At 36.9% G+C, this 17,758-nt stretch overlaps 1 protein-coding gene across 1 annotated transcript in view; it reads left to right on the plus strand.

Moving 5' to 3' along the window:
* PEX7 (peroxisomal biogenesis factor 7) overlaps positions 1 to 17,758 on the plus strand; it is a 77,952-nt gene that overhangs the window by 40,616 nt on the left and 19,578 nt on the right. The window contains exon 9 of the mRNA XM_025925307.2: positions 12,234 to 12,333. Coding sequence (XP_025781092.1) covers positions 12,234 to 12,333 — 100 coding nt within the window. The remainder of the gene's footprint in view (positions 1 to 12,233; positions 12,334 to 17,758) is intronic.

Raw genomic sequence — 17,758 nt, forward strand, 5'->3', positions numbered from 1 at the left:
TGAGAAAGAAGTACTAAGTGGGAGTAGGAAATTATCTAGAACCAGCACTATGTCTCCCCATTCTTTGCTCTCTGGTGACATATGGGAAAGCGCTATGGGTTCAAAATCCTTTATGTGGTGGGGTGAACATAGGTTCTTTTGAGTCCATTAGACTTGGTGATAGGCCATTTCCTCCATTTAGTAACTGTGAAAAACACGAAATGATACCTGCTTTGCAGAATGTTCAGAATGTTAAATGAAACTATAAACACTCTTGGCACATAACAAGTGCTTAAAGAAATAGCAGATACCTTGAGAATTGTTATAATAAGTTTCCTATTTTAAAATGTAAGTACTGTAGGGAGAGTTAAGGTATTCATCATTCATGCCTTACCTCGCCTTACTTTAATAAGATAATTATGGTGCTTAAACCTTGGAGGAGCACTGTGAACAGCAGTTCTCGTCACATTGTGGAGATGGGATGGGGGAAGCACACTGTGTGAAGGTGCAGCATGAGCCAGATCAGTGCACGCTGGGCACAAATACAAAGTTGAGCATGTGTGGACCACTGTATTCAAATCCATGACCACCTGACCAGTTCTGCTTCAATTCAGCCTGTATTTTTCTCTAAATTATTATATATTTGTTTAAAAATTATTGCTTAGGGAAGCAGCATGTTGTAATAGAAAAATAGATCTGGTTTAAAATCCTGGATTTGCCATTACTAGGTATTCTTATATTTAATCTCTTATAAAGACACTTGACCTCCCATTGTTTCCTCGGTCATAAAACATATTATTATGAGATTTATTTATTTATTTTTAATTCTTTTTAACGTTTATTTATTTTTGAGACAGAGAGAGACAGAGCATGAATGGGGGAGGGACAGAGAGAGAGGGAGACACAGAATCGGAAGCAGGCTCCAGGCTCTGAGCCATCAGCCCAGAGCCCGACGCGGGGCTCGAACTCACGGACCGCGAGATCGTGACCTGAGCTGAAGTCGGATGCTTAACCGACTAAGCCACCCAGGCGCCCCAATGAGATTTAAATATCAGTGTATGCAAGCCTGTTCCCATAGTGCCAAGCCCATATCAAGCACTCAATAAATTTTAGTTCCTTCTCTTTTTCATTCACATATTTATAAGCCTCAAACTTTGTACTTAGTAGTGTATCACTCACTGTAAATATATGCTCTTATATTTCTGATCACAATTGTTAAAAACAGGAGCGCCTGGGTGGCTCACTCGGTTGAGCGTCAGTTCTTGATTTCAGTTCAGGTCATGATCTTTTTCTTGGGATTGAGCCCCGTATCGGACACTGAGCTGAAAATGCACAGCCTGCTTGGCATTCTCTCTCTCCTTCTCTCTCTGCCCCTCCACTGCTCCCTCTCTCTCTCTAAATAAATTTTTAAAAAAATTGTTAAAAAACAAGCAGAATCACAAAAAGACACTCAAGTTCTGATTTCTTCAATTTATTTTTAAAACATTCAGCAAAAGTATTCTTTTATATGTGTATGTATAGAGAAAGATAGAAAAATGTAAAATTTTAATAATTGGTGAGTCTAGACAAAGAATATATGAGTGTTCACTGTGTTCTTTGTAATTTTTTTGTGGGTTGGTAATTTTTAAAATAAAAACATTTGAGAAAAATAAGCTGTATTTGCTCATGTAAAATAAGACACTGAAAATGTTTCTTACTAATACCTTCTCATAAATGTGATATTTAGTGATACTGTTTAATTGTGAAATAAGATAAATAGCTTTATTATGTTGCATGAGCAGGAAAATGGTCTTTAATCATATTGTAGTAAACTTAGAATCTTAACAAAGCAGCAGACACAGAAATGCCTTTTATCTTTGTCGCATTTACTCTCATGGGACTTGCCTTTATATAGTAAGTGTCTTAACTTTGGTGTGGTTGATGGGCTTTTTTGATCCTTATGTTTATTAGCACAGAGATTTCCACAGGCAGACACTTCTCTTTCTTCCCCTTCCCCATAAAAAAAGGTCAGCCAAAGTCAACAGATAGTATAGCTGAATATGTATTCTGCCTTGCAAACCTTTCATTTCAACTTTACCTAGTCCCCCTTACCCACAAAAAAAGGTCAGTGAAAGTAAATAGGTAAGAAACGCGGCTGAGTGGGAGCTCGTATGCAGTTTCAAATGATCATTTTACCTCATCTTTAATTTTTTTTTAATGTTTATTTATTTTTGAGAGAGAGAGAGAGACAGGACGTGAGCGGGGGAGGGGTAGAGAGAGAGGGAGACACAAGATCTGAAGCAGGCTCCAGGCTCCAAGCTGTCAGCACAGAACCCACAAACAGCGAGATCATGACCTTAGCCGAAGTCAGATGCTTAATCTTAACTGAGCCACCCAGGTGCCCTTACCTCATCCTTTAAGATAGTTCTTAATTCCTCTACATTTGTTTATCAAATCACAAGAAATTATGTGGCTAATGATATGACACTATTTACATCTGAGGAATGGTGATTGAATCCTTAATGTGATCAAGGAGTTGTTTAATATTCTGTGCCTGTCAGATATCTTAGATGGGTCTTTGTAACTCTATCACAGGTTTTGCTTCGTGGCAAAGGTTCACTAAACTTCACCACTGATGTTAGGAAAGCATCTTAACGTAGTTGTCTCTGGTTTACTTTTCAAGAATGAGAATATTTGCATTCATATATTTGCTTGATTCTTCTAAGGATATTTTGGTACTGAATATATTTTGTGTTAATAAAGCACATTGCTTGTTTACAGGGTAGGTAAGATTGTCTGTTTTGTTGTTTTGTCCCTAGTACCTGGGACATGTATATACTAAACTTTTAGATGTAAGTGAATTTATGTTGCATGGAAAGTTAAATTACTCTTTGCTTACTCTGGATGTAAAAGCCTACAATAGTTGCATTTTGATATGGCTTTCCCTTTAATTTTATTTGAGGTAGTCATTAATAAAACTGAATTTAAGGTGGAAAGTTCTGTTGGGATAAGAAAGTGATATTTTTGCAGGATAAATCTTGCAGTTCTATTGCATTTAAGTTAGCACTGACTAGATCACAAAATTTTGCTACTTAACAAATTCAGGGCCATTGTATTGGTATCCTGATTGTCACTTAAATTTACAAATTGATTTTTTTTATTTTTCCTCCTACATTCAATTATAATATGCAATTTGATAATCTCTTTAATAAATAATGGTCAATTTAATAACTCTCTTTGAGCTTCATATAACTAACGGTTAAGGTATTTGTATGTGTGAAGCAGTAACTCCCAAGTTTGTTGATAGATTGATGTTTTTATGTATCCCAAAGGGTTTTTCCATTTGACTTGTTTAAATTAGAAAAGTCTTGTGTTGATTATTGTTTATACTGGAAAGATCTTTTGATGAAATGAAGCATAATTTTACAAGTTAAATGCCAGGTGAAAAATGAAAGTAATTTTCTGTAAAATGAAACAATATACATTAATTAGAAAGAAACATATATAAGACTTTTTGATTTTAAATATCTTGATTTATAACTGCAGAACATTTTCAGAATTATTCAGTACTAAAATGTTTCATTAAGAATCAACCCAAATCCGTGTCTAATTCATAACCTAATGCAAGCACATGAAGAGACACTTAGATCTAAAAGGAGTGAGGAATGTTAAGCCTTAGCTTTATACACTATAAGTCACTGCTTTGAACTTTAAATTGTGTTGATTAGTTCCAACAGAAAATTTGTGGAGTTTGCCAGTTCATTTGCATTATAATTTTTAAAAACTTATGTTTTGCATTTTCAATAGGCAACTGAGTGGCTTTTGTTGTGTATGTTTACATTTTCTAATGCAGATAATGCGTTGTCTCATCTTCCGTAGCAGGAGGTCAAAGAATAATATGTGAAAATGAAAATAATCAATGAATTCTGTGAGCATGTTATTTGGAAATATAGAGCAAGTAAGTACAGAGTATCAGAAGAAACAGCTAAAAGAATGTAAAGTGGTTGCCTCTGAGGTGAAGGGTTGAGAGACTGTTCAGGAAGCTGCTGTTCTCTGTCATAAACCTTGTAGAATTAGTGGACTCTAATCCGTGCGATTACAGTTTTTAAGAAAAAGGTAATTGGGCAGAAAGCCTCAGTGTTCCCCGCTCTATCTGTGCACATAGTGAGCCTGTTTATTTAGATCAACCGGGTACTACTCGTCAGTAGGTAGTAGTTTATTCTGTCTCCTAAAAACTCAAGGATAAATAATTCACCCTTGAGGTCTGTCCTGAATCCCCAGTCTGGATTGCAGCAACACTAAATATTCTAAAATTGAATCTTAGAGATTTGACCTAATGGAATGAACCATACAGAGAATAAACACCAATAATTACTAATCTAATTGTCTCTTATAATTCAGCAGCATCCCTTATGTTTCTGCACTATTAGGGCAAGTTATGCGTGTGTGCATGTGTCAAACAGAGACTATCTGGAGCTAGCTTATATAGAAAAGGTGAGATGTTTCCCGGGATCTGGGGTCCCTCGGAGCGCCAGGGCAAGAGTGCAGCAGGGGGCAAAGGAAGGTACTGAAACTGCTTTGCTCAGGTGCCTGCTTCTCATTTCTCCTCTTTCCGCACTGAGTTTTTTTCCTCAAGCTTTCATGTCCAGTCACCAGAAAACGAACAGAATTATTTGGTCTGCTCCGTGTGTTTTTCTCTTTCCCACATTTATCCCCTGTATCCGTCCTCTGCTGACAAAGGAGTTGTTCAGTAAAGGAGATCCTTGTGAGCTGTGGAGACATCCCGCAACCCGACAGCCTGAGTGGTCTTACTCATAAATGCTTAGCTGCAGAGATGAGGATGTTAACAATTTCGTAGCGATAACAGTTTCATAGCTAGTGAAGGACCGAAGCCCAGGCAAGCAGCTGCTGTCAGTTTGGCTCTTCAGCATTTAGGTACAGAGTTCTCCTGCAGCCTCATCCAGTCACACTAGGGTCTGTGCTTTTGTGAAATAATCTTTTGCCACATTTTCGTAGGTAGTTAACCTAGGTAGCCACGTTTTGGTGCCAGTTACAGTTCAGTTTAACATAGACTAATCTCACCCCGGGATACTGATAATATTTCATGCTATATGGGGTTCTTCCCACCTCCTTTAGATAGATACTTGTTTGAAACTTTATTGCAAAATTATTGTATGGCTCTTCAGTTTGTACCAGTAAGCAGTAAACAAAGCCTATAAGAGTTTTGTTTTTTTCTTTTTTCTCCTCTTGTTGAGATGTGCCATTTTTCAGAAAATCATACTGTATTCCTGCAGATTGCAACCATGAATACTTTCAGAGCAAGCTTTCCATCAGCTAATGGTTTTCTTTAATTTGTCAGAATACACTAGGCTTTGTGTTATATATAGCTCCTGGACTTAAAGGTTTTTTTGTGATCAAGTGGTATAAGTCCCTCTAAAATACTGATCTAATGAAAGATTTAATTGAAATATAATGAATTTATTTTGATAGAGAATCTCAATTCTAGAATTTTGTAATTAACCTTGAAAGTTTGTAAATATGGTTTGTGGATATTTGTGAATGAGTTGTTCTAAAAGTCACCTCTAAGGGGTGCCTGGGTGGCTCAGTCAGTTAAGCGTCCAACTGCAGCTCAGGTCATGATCTCGGGGCTGGTGGGTTTGAGCCCTCCGTAGGGCTCTGTGCTGATGGCTCAGAACCTGGAATCTGCTTCTGATTCTGTGTCTCCCTGTCTCTCTGCCCCTCCCCTGCTTGCACTCTCTCTCTCTCTCTCAAAAATAAATGTTAAAAAAATTAAAAGTCACCTTTGAAAATTGTTCAATAATTCTTCAAAATTAATCATATTTTTCATTTAGCAGACAGTATTTTTCAGTTTTAAATTTTATGTATTACAAGTTCAAAAAATAAACAATTCTCCAATCTAGTCATGCAAACAAATGAGCATTAGCACTCAGTCAATATTCTTTAGTTAATGAATGAAAGTTTAACTCTTTACAAAATTGTTTTGCTAGTGTACAATTTCTATGTTTTAATCCCCTTCAACAGCAATACAGACAATAAAATAATAAGCCCATGATGCCATATGTTCTACTCAGGTTCACTTCAAAAAGATGGGAATCTGTGAGGTTACAAAAAGATCTGATGGGTTGAGTGATACAAAAGTCAGGAAGGGACAGCAAAGTAGATGAGAGATGCAGTAGGTCCATATAAAAAGTATTAGGACAAAGGAAAATTTCTGAACTCTTTGCCATAGGAGTTCAGATTTATTATAGCTTGTAATTTTCTTAGGGTATTGGTTTTGAAAGTAAGCTGGCAGACTAATGGAGTCTTGGCATGGGCTTTGGCTAATGGAATTTTCTATGTGGTTTGAGGAGTATGGGGAAAGCCTGACTTGGTCTAGGTCCATTTGAACTTTCAGGGCATTAATCAGAATTACCTGAAGAGCCCCAGATCCTGTCCACCTACACTCCAGATTCCTTGGCACAGCCCAGAGAAAAAGTGAATGGCAGTATCTTTCAGTAGAAAAAATTCCGGGCGTAGTGCCAGTAGAGTCGTACATTGGGACTGCCATTTATTAGCTGCGTCACAATGGTTGCTTAATTTCTAAAGCAAATTCTTGAGCCTCACTCCATACCTTCTAAATCCGTTTTTCACAAGCACTCCAGGTGATTCTGATGCAGAGGTTAAGTTTGAGAACTGTGGGTCTAGATCAGTGATTCTCAATTAATGGGTAATATCTGCTCTCCCCACGCCAACAGAGGTTCTCAACCTTGACTGTGTATTACAATCATCTGGAGAATGTTTGAACCTCCCAATGCCCTTGGCATACCCAATTAAATTAGAATTTCCAGAGATAGCATTCACACGAGTAGTTTTTTAAAGTTTCTCAGTTGATTTCATTTAGTGGAGGTTGAGAACCACTGCCCTGTTGGTTTTTCCCTTGCCTCACCTTCTGCCTGATATCACTGCTGTTTCTTTTTTTTTTTTAATTTTTATTTATTTATTTTGAGAGATGGGGGACAGCATGAGTGGGGATGGGGCGGAGAGAGAATCCCAAGTAAGCTCCATGCTGTCAGCGCAGAACCCAACACAGGGCTTGGTCTCACGAACCATGAGATCATGACCTAAGCCAAAATCAGGAGTCTGATGCTCAACTGACTGAGCCAGTGAGGCACCCCTCACTGTTGTTTCTGATGGGAATTTTTCAAATCTGTATCTGGGGAAGTGCTGTTTTAGGTGGTGATTCCCAAACCTAGTTGGTTGAGTATCACCATTTCCTGGGAAGAGATTTTTGGATTCCATACAGATCTACTCAACTGGAATTTTTAGAAAAAATTCCTCAGCAAAGAGGAGGAACAAGTCTCTGGTCCATCATTTGGGGACCACATGTATAGGTGATTAAAAAGTGAACTCATTTTTGAGGTTGGCCATTGTCCTTTGTTTATCTTGTCCTTAATATACTCATTTAATTTATTTTTTATTCTTTAGTTCAAGAAATGTTCTTTGCGTGTCTGTGTGTCAGACACTTTTTATGTGCAAGAAATACGAAGAAGAATAGGACACTGTCCCTGAATTCGAAGAGGTTTAGTGCCTTTGAGAGGAAAATAGATCTATAAACAAATGCATTGCTATTATCAGTACAATGATAGAAGCCAGAAACATAGGAATCATTATTTTTTCTGTCCCATCAGTCATTATTGTTTTTTCTGTCCTATGAATTCTTCTGCCTGAATGCATCTGCAGTCCATTAACCCTTCATCATCACTCTTGCCACCTTAAATTCAAGCCACTATTTTCTCCTTTTGGACCCATATATGGGAACTCTCTACTCTGTTCACAATTTTTCTGCAAATTTAAAACTATTATAAAATTTAAAAGTTTACTAAGAAAATGTTTTTAAAGAATGTAGAGCCCACTAGATAAATCTCCTTCAGTGTTTTGTTTTGTTTTTTATACTTCAGAGAAAATCCCAAATTCTTCACGTGGGCTAAAAGACCTTTGTGATCCGACTCTGCTTACCCTGTGTGACACCCTTGCCCTTTCCTTGTCCCAGCCTCATGGGCCCTCTGTGTCACACACCTTTTTGCCCCTTGCTTTCTACCTGCCTAACTCCTCAACCTTCAGATTTCAGCTCAGTGTCAGTTCTTGAGGATGTCATTTGTCCACCGTCCGGCGTTGCCTTTTGGGGCACTTGTCAGTTGCAGTTACATTTATACCTCGGTGGTCCTTTAAAAAATGTCTGTCTATCCCATCAAACTCAGAGCTGCTGGAGTGAGGTCATATCTCTCTTGCTTTTGGTGCCCAGCACGGTACCTGGCACACACGAGGACTCATAAATTGTTGAATGGATGAGTAATTCAGTGATGAGAAAAGAAGCTTCTGTGACAAAAATATTTTGCTCATCACCCCAGAGATCATGAGACCCAAGCAGTGCAAACAGGGAATTATATTTGTTCCATTTGCTTAGAATTTGAAAAACACCACTAAAATTAATGTTACTAAAATTAATTAAAATTCAGCTTGACTAAAATTAATGTATATGTAAGGCATGGAAAAGTAGCCTAAAGCTTTGCCCATCTCTTTATTTGTAGGTAGGAAAGACTCACAAAGTATTATGGACTAACTCGTAAGTTGAGAACAGGGAAAGAAAAAGAAGAATTTTGAAGAGTATTATCAACCTTCCACTGAACTCATATGTTGGCAAAATTTCATGAGTGTTAGTATAGGGATTTCAGATTCCATTGAGTAAAGTAAAAAATAATTTCAATTTAATTTTTGAAAGAGTTTAGATATTTTATTTAACACAGTGCTACATACTTGCTTTGTTAAAGAATTGTGGAATCAAAAGGCAAAAAGGAACTCAACCAAGACATTGTACTGTGATGAATTTTTCTCTCTCTCCATTTCCAATTTAAATGAAAAATGTTCCTACAGTTCTGTAATATTTTGAATCATTGGAGGCCTGTCCAGTAGATTTACTTCCCAAGAGAGAGCTTAAATAGTCAGTGATTTCATCAGCAAAGAGACAAAAAGGCACCAAGTAGTATATGTGCTGGACCAAAACAAACATTACACTTAACGATAATATGCCTTATTTGACCAAGTAGTGATATATGTAGCCCGACGTCTCCAAATAAAAGGAGCCTATTTTGCTTATGCGATAGGCACATGAGGGCCCTCAGATCTATGGAAATGTACTGGACCTCTGAATCCAGAAAAGATCGCAAGGAGACACCTTCCATGCCCCCTGAGTTGCAAATGTGAGAAAATGTGGAGAAACACTCACCTCCCTCTTACTGCTCGCCCTTTCTTGGTGGAACTGGAATGGAGAAACCTAGAACAGTCCTGGAAGTGGCCACGTCAACGCATTAACAGTGTTGGAGGGTGGGAATGAGGAAATGAATGGTATATTTCTTTTGTAATTCAAAAAACCATTAGCAAGGGAAAAATGAGTTATTATTGTGTGTAAACACATTGCTTAGCTTTTGATTTTCTCAACTTACTTAGCTTGTGCCATTTACTGTATTTAACTTGATAGTATTGATATTTTAGCTTACTGAAAATTATTTTTAAATTATAAATATTAATATTAATCTTCCTGATTGTTCTGGCTCCTGATCCCCTCGAGGTTAAGAAAGTCCAAGCCCAGGTCCTCCCTGTTCAGCAGACCCTCTCAAGGCAAAAACTGGCTCACTTGTTGATGTGCTGCTCTGGGTTCAGTCTAGTTTTTACTGGAGTGTTCTTCACTGATGCTCTTAGTTTTTGTGGTGATGTTTGTTTTTAGGTGTTACCTAGGATTTTTTTTCAGTGAGAATGTTGATCTAGACATCTAGGTAGCCATTCAACTGGAAATGAACCTCTCATAAGTTTTGTACCATAATTTTTGTACACTTTGTGTATTACATAATTTCTATCCGAGCTGTGAACTGGATGTAATAAACTGATAGCACTTTTATGTCTTTTGCTGGACTAACACTCCCTTCACCAAATTGTGTCCTTAGAGTTTTAGCATGCATCTCGTTTGATGAATTTTTTGCAGATTGCAGGTAGATACCAGATAGTTTTTCCCAGGTTAAAGTTATGATGGGTGTGACTTTGTGGTGTGGAACTGTGTGATGCCATGACTGCCCGTCAAGCTATGTATTAGAGCAAATTCAGCTTGACTTTTTTTTTTTTTGTTTTATTTATTTAAGTAATCCCTGCACCCAACATGGAGCTCAAACTCATGACCCAAACAAAGATCAAGAGTCACTCCCTCTACTGAGTGAGCCAGCCCTGTGTCCCCAGCTTCAGTTTTTGAATAGAGTTCCAGCCCTTCTGTATATGGGACTTCCCTTTTTCATACTTTCAAGCTGAAGTTGGATGGTTTCACACATGCATCCTTATTGGGCATCCTCATTTTCTTAAGGCCCACCTGTCTTGCCCTCGGTGCAGCCTTTGCGTCAGCTGGTTCAAAACAACAAAAATAGTAACAAAAGCTGCATCCCAGGAATTTGTCAGGAGGGTACAAATGAATCCTTTTGTTTTTTTTTTTTTATCCTTAAAAAGTTCTACTGAAATTTGGAAACTAATTTTCATGCTTTGTCTAAAGACAAATGCCCATCCATTCTATTGAAATGAAACCTAAATCCCAAATGAAGTCAGAAAGCTAAATACTCTAGATTAAGATGACTTTCCCTTAGAATGATTCTACTAACCTGTCCTTTGGGGTAAGGCCATTGACTCGTGAGTAGCAGCCTGTGAAACAACGTCTCTGTGTTTCCTTAAGAGATGTCGAGGATGCTTTTCATTTTTGTTTATCAATCTCCTTGCCAGTTCAAATTTACTTCCCTGTCCTCTTCCTCTAACTCATTTTTTTTGCCATATTAAATACATATTTTTAAAACCATTTTGAATATTTTTTGGAACATAGTGGGCATATACAAAATCATTTGATTACTGTATCAAATAATGCAAATCAGTGAATAACCATGTTTTAGAAACCAAATTACATGATGACTTATTTACTCTTGCTTATATAAACATTATCAAAATCTAGAAAATTAGATTTCAGTACAATATCTATCTCTTGACCCAGAGGAACAAATATGCAAAGACAGTGGCAGCCGCTATCATGATTTCTGAGAAGGACTGCAGCTTGTTCCCTCATTTATTTGAACAGGAAATTTTCAAAAGTAAAATCACTCTCCTTCAATATTTTGTAGATTTCAGTAATCTGATAAATGAGCTATTTATTCATTGTCTCTCTGGTACCCACACAGTGGTTTATCCATAGCAACAATCCTTTTCAAACTTAATAAGACCAACCCTGTATTTATTAGGGAAATAATACGACCAGGTAAAACAAACTATGGCTGTTGGTTCTGTGTATTTACTCTCTTTCAAAGAGATCCGCTAAACCTTCAGTGTGTTCCAGGTTACAGATCATTAGGGAGGCTGCACTGGAGTATGACTCTATGATTCTGAATGTGACATTTTTATGGAGTGTTTAGAGTCAAATAAGAAAGATGATGAGCAAATAAAGCTTTAGAAATAAAGTACTATTTTGTGTATTGAAAATAGGGCCAAGTTCCTCTGTACAGTAGAAATCAGAGGCATATTATGGTAAATATTACCACTCCCCGTCTATAGAGGATAAATAGGATACTTAATATTGGCCCAGGAGAACACATTTCAGTTTTTCTTGACCCTAGAAATTACATTGATGTGGAATTTATAAGAAAGGCTGCACCTCAAAAAGAAACAGTTTCAGAATTACAGAGAACAGATTCTTCTTAAAGCATCTGAATTGCTGTTGAAATGTAAATTAAACCTAAGATCTTTTCATGTCAGTTGTTGAGAAATGAAGTAGCATTTAAAATTATAAAATGTTAGCGTTCATGTAATCCAATATCCTTATTTTACAGTCATGAATGCTTTTAGAAATTGCTACAAAAGCCTAGTGTCTCTCATCTTAAATGTCCTTGTGCAATATAAAAAAAAAAAAATGTTTTAACTAAAATTTGTTAAGCTTCTATCCTTCAAGGTATACTAATGGAAATATAATAATCTTTTACAAGGGTAGGTTGATTAATAATTTCAGTTCTTTATGTAAGAGAATGGAGTACATTTTTTCTTTATTAGATTTTTTAAAGTAGATCAGTAGTGGGGCTCTGTATTTATGAATTGGTTGAAACTGTTTTGATCAAAACTCTGCTATGGTAAATGTTTGTTTTTTCTTAGATACACTTTTTGGTAGTTTTAGCACTTAAATTATTTCCTTCTGTTTATATTCACAGATTCTGGAACTTTTCAAAGCCTGATCCTCTTCTTGAAACAGTAGAACATCATACAGAGTTTACCTGTGGTTTAGATTTAAGTCTTCAGAGTCCTACTCAGGTAATGGGTGCAGTCTCTGGATTTTTTTCTACCCATACAGTTCACAAATAGCTCTATGTGTGGCCTGTGTTGCTTTTAGGAACACACTTTTGCCTTTAGGGCAGTACAAAGTACATTTACTTAATTAACCTGATCTTTTTGTTCGATAAATATGAGCCTTTGAGTAGGCCTCTCCCAATGGAAAGTATGACAAGAGAAGAATGAAATGGGAAAGGATTGTCCTCAGAGGTTGGTGGGAGTCAAGACTGTCCCACTAAGCAGTTGAGATGGTGGGTGGGTCATTTTTCTGTCACGACTGTCACCCTCTTCTCCACATGTCAAAAGAGAGGCTTCTGGTGGGGGAACCAAGTAGAGTAGAATGGCTACTGTTTTAATTAATAAACTTTATATTTTCCCCCTTTTGTTCTCTTAAGGACTTGAGAGTCAATATTTTGGACTTTAAATATTCTTCAGGGTTTTCTTATGCTGTGTCAGTTTTGGAAATTACAAACTTAGGTCAGAAACACAATAGTATTTTGAGTTATTAGGTGCTTTATAACACAGACTATGTGAAAACACCAACATATTCATGAAACAAAATATTATGTGGAAAATGTAGAATATGACTAAGAAATTATGTTTTTATGATGAATTTTATAACTTCGACAAGAAGCAAATCCGATTTCTTATTACTGTATTCTTAAATTTAAATGGATACTTGTTTTTTTTTTTAATTTTAGGAACTTAAGACATAATTCTCATCTTAAAATATTCTCAGATAAATAAAATAATCTCATTAGACATTAGAATATTCTCATTAACATTAGAATAATTATTTTTACATGACTTAATGGCATCTAAGAAGAAAAGAAACTGAAGTAGTGATGGGCAAAATAGCATTATCTTTAATGTAAATACAATGTGCTTCAAATTAACTAGTTCCTTTCCTGAGAAATACATTTTTATAGGTGAAATAGGTATTTTATTTAATAAAATAACCATACCTGTTTGCTGTCCCAGTTAAAACAGTTGTAATGTATGTATTGAAATGTGGCGATACCAAACAAAGGATCCTGAGTAAATACTTCCCTTTTCATATATTTCTGTGAACCCATGCCACAGAAGTCCCAAACGGTGGCCTCCTTGACCTACACAGTCACGGCAGTTCCTCCCCCAGAGTGCCAAGTGTTTTCCAAATTCTCCACACATGAACCACCTTATTAAAAGGAACTTTATTTTCATAGGATATATTAACCATACTTCTTTTTTTTTTTTTTTTCAACGTTTATTTATTTTTGGGACAGAGAGAGACAGAGCATGAACGGGGGAGGGGCAGAGAGAGAGGGAGACACAGAATCGGAAACGGGCTCCAGGCTCTGAGCCATCAGCCCAGAGCCCGACGCGGGGCTGATGTATACTTGAGAATGGAAGATATTATTTCTTCCTGATTTATGGCATATTTCTCAACATTAGAATTTAAGAAAAATATGTCTGTTTACTTGTCATATTTTTAAAAATTGAGCATTAAGATTATCAACTAAAGTTTATGTTTCTCCCTATTCTTCAAGGTCAGTCAACTTTGCTTTATATAATTTTTGCTATATATTGTAGGTCATACAAATTAAATATTGAAAGGTTTTTATTAATAGATCTTTTATTATTAATGTATTTTTAATGTTTTGAAAATATTACATAACTATTTTTCTGTTTCTCTTGATTTTCTTTGACATTCATTGATTCTGTCTTTTATTCTGTCACATTTGTTGAGTATCTACTACAGCTGTGCAGGACTTAATTACAGTGTAGTGTGATATGTGCTAAAACAGAGGGAGGCAAAGGATGCCTTGGGAACATATGCCTTTATGCATATTTGTCAGGTGCCTACTAAATGCTGGGTCTTGTCCTAGGCACTAAGAATAAACCAGTGAACAAAGCAGACTAGATTCCTGCTGTCATGGAGCTTCCATATTATGGGAGAAATCGAATAATAAAGATGATTCAGAATGGGAGCAATTTGATAGAGAATGATGGGGTACTTTTGCTTGAATGGTCTGGGGAAGACTCTCCAAGAAAAGTGAAATGTGAGCTGATAACTGAACAGTGAAATGAAGCCAGCCATCCACAAATCTAAAGCAAGAATGTTTTTCACAGGGGAAACAACTGTCAAGTCCTTGAGATGCCAATGGGTTTGTTATTATTAAGGGACAGAAAGAAGGCCATGGTGGCTGGATCCTACTGAATGAAGGGGAAAGTGATAGGAACTAAGTAGGGGCCAAATTGTGTGAGGACTTTTAGGCCACACTGTGTTTCATTTTCTTTGTTATTGCCATTAGAGATTGAAAAGCAGAAGAATTATAGAAATTGATTTGTGGGTTTTCTTTATTGAGGTATAACTGACATTTCAGATGTACAGCATAATGATTTGACATTTATACATATTGAAAAATAATAAAATCTAGTTAACACCTGTCACCACGCACAGTTACAAAAAAAGTTTTTCTTGTGATGAGGACTTTTAAGGTCTCTCTTAGAAACTTTCAGGGGCGCCTGGGTGGCTCAGTCGGTTAAGTGGCCGGCTTTGGCTCAGGTCATGATCTCGCGGTCCGTGAGTTCGAGCCCCGCGTCGGTCTGTGTGCTGACAGCTCAGAGCCTGGAGCCTGTTTCAGATTCTGTGTCTCCCTCTCTCTGACCCTCCCCCGTTCATGCTCTGTCTCTCTCTGTCTCAAAAATAAATAAACGTTAAAGAAATTTTTTTTTAAAAAGAAACTTTCAAATATATAGTACAGTATTATTAACTATAGTCACCATGTTGTATACTATATACCCAGGATTTATTTATTTTATAAGTGGAAGTTTGCAACTTTTGACTCCTTTCACCCATTTCTCCTACTCCTCACTCCTTGCTTTCTGGTAACCACCAATCTGTTCTCTGTATCTATGAGCTTGGTTGTTTTGTTTTTTTGGTTTTTGAGTTTTTTAAGATTCCACATGTAGCAAGATCATATGGTATTTGCCTTTCTCTGTCTGATTTCTCTTAACGTTATGAGTTCAAGGTCCATCCATATTATCAAAAGTGATAAGATTTCATTCTTTTTTATAGCTTAATAGTTCTGTATATATGCTTTATTTTCTTTATCCATTCACCCATTGACAGACATTTAGTTATTTTTATATTGTGGCTATTGTAAATAATGTTGCAATGAACATAGGGGTACCTGTATCTTTTGAAATTAGTGTTTTCATTTTCTTTTGATAAATACCAAGAAGTAAAATCACTGGAGGGGTGCCTGAGGACTCAGTCGGTTGGGCGTCCAACTTTGGCTCGGGTCATGATCTCACAGACCATGAGTTCGAGCCCCGCGTCAGGCTCTGTGCTAACAGCTCAGAGCCTGGAGCCTGCTTTGGATTCTGTGTCTCCCTCTTTCTCTGCCCCCTCCCCTGTTCATGCTCTGTCTCTCTCCATCTCAAAAATAAATAAAAACATTAAAAAAAAATTTTTTTTTAAATCGCTGGATTGTATGGTAGTTCTATTTTTAATTCTTTAAGGAACTTCCATACTGTTTTCTATAGCAGTTGCACCTATGTACATTCCTACCAATAGTTTACAAGGGTTCCCTTTTCTCCACACTTATTGCCAACACTTACCATTTCTTGTAATTTTGATAATTGCCGTCTTTCTTTTTCAGAAAAATGTCTATTCAGAGCTTCTGCCTGTTTCTTAATTGAATTATTGGTGGTTTTGCTATTGAGTTGTAGGAGTTCATTGTTTATCTTGGATATTAACCCCTTATCGCATATGATTTGCAAATACTTTCTCCCATTCTGCCTTTCATTTTGTTGATGATTTCCTTTACTGTGCAGAAGCTTTTTAGTTAGATGTCGTTCCCCTTGTTTATTTTTGCTTTTTTTGTCTTTCCTTTCAGAATCAAATCCAAATTCTTGTTGCCAAGACTGATGTCAAGGAGCTTACTGCCTGTGTTTTTTTCTTGGAGTTTTACGGCTTCAAGTCTTTAATCCATGTTGAGTTAATTTTCGTATATGGGATAAGATAGTATCAGGTTTCATTCTTTTATATGTGGCTGTCCAGTGATTTGTGTTCTAATTTTATTTTATTTTTTATTTTTTTTAATGTTTATTTAATTTTGAGAAAGAAAGCAAGTGGAGGAGGGGAAGAGGGAGAGGGAGACAGAAGATCCAAAGTGGGCTCTGTGCTGATAGCAGAGAGCCCAATATGGGGCTCAAATCCACAAACTGTAAGATCATGACCTGAGCTGAAATTGGACGCTTAACTGACTGAGCCAGCCAGGCACCCCTGATTTGTGTTTTTAGGAGATCGTTCTGTCTGCTATGGGAGAATAGATGACAGGTAAAGCTGGGAGGGCAGCTTAGAGTGACTTGATGTAATCCAGACCAAAGATAATGGTGACTTAAAATCTAAGAGATTTTGAGATGGAAAGTTTCAGCATATATTAGCTTGAACCTTATAAAATTGCTGGAAATTTCACATGGTTTACTTTGGAGATAGTAAGTAGGATTTGTTGATAGATTACAAATGGCCATCAAAGAAACAGGAAAATCAGTGATTACTCCTAGAAAACAAAGATCTAGAAAACAAGGTGGACAATGGCTTAATTTGCCGAGATAAGGGAAGAAGAGGTAGCTGAGATAAGGGAAGAAGAGGCAATTTGGGATAGGAAACAATCTGGAGTTATGTTGGAGATGTCTCCTGTTAGACATTCAAATGGAGATGTTAGGTAAATAGATTTAGGCTTGTGTACCTCAGGGAAGAGTTTAGTGTAACAGATACAAATTTGGGAGCTTTTGGCATAAAAATGATATTAAGAGTCGGGGGCAGGGGCGCCTGGGTGGCGCAGTCGGTTAAGCGTCCGACTTCAGCCAGGTCACGATCTTGCGGTCCGTGAGTTCGAGCCCCGCGTCGGGCTCTGGGCTGATGGCTCAGAGCCTGGAGCCTGTTTCCGATTCTGTGTCTCCCTCTCTCTCTGCCCCTCCCCCGTTCATGCTCTGTCTCTCTCTGTCCCAAAAATAAAAAATAAACTTTGAAAAAAAAAAAAAAAATTAAAAAAAAAAAAATTAAAAAAAAGAGTCGGGGGCAGATTAAAATTCTCTAGAGAGAGTATATAAATAAAGAAGAAGCTCAGAAGGAATTCTAGAAGTTTGAAAGAAGAGAATCCAGTAAAGGGGATTGAGAAGGAATGGCCAGTAAGGTTAAAGAAAAACTAGAAAAGTATAGTATCTTTGAAGTTGAAAGAAGAAAGTAATTCAAGAAGGAAGACACTCCCACGTATTGCTGGTAGAAATATAAAATGTTGCAGTCACTTTGGAAAAGTTGACAGTTTCTTAAAAAGTTAAATGTAAATTTACCATACATTTCAGCAATTACACTCTTAGATAACTAACAAAAAGAGATGAAAATATAGGTCTGCAC

The sequence above is a fragment of the Puma concolor genome, chromosome B2 (genome assembly GCF_028749965.1).
Source record: "Puma concolor isolate L17-30 chromosome B2, mPumCon1.1.hap2, whole genome shotgun sequence".
Lineage (NCBI taxonomy): Eukaryota > Metazoa > Chordata > Mammalia > Carnivora > Felidae > Puma > Puma concolor.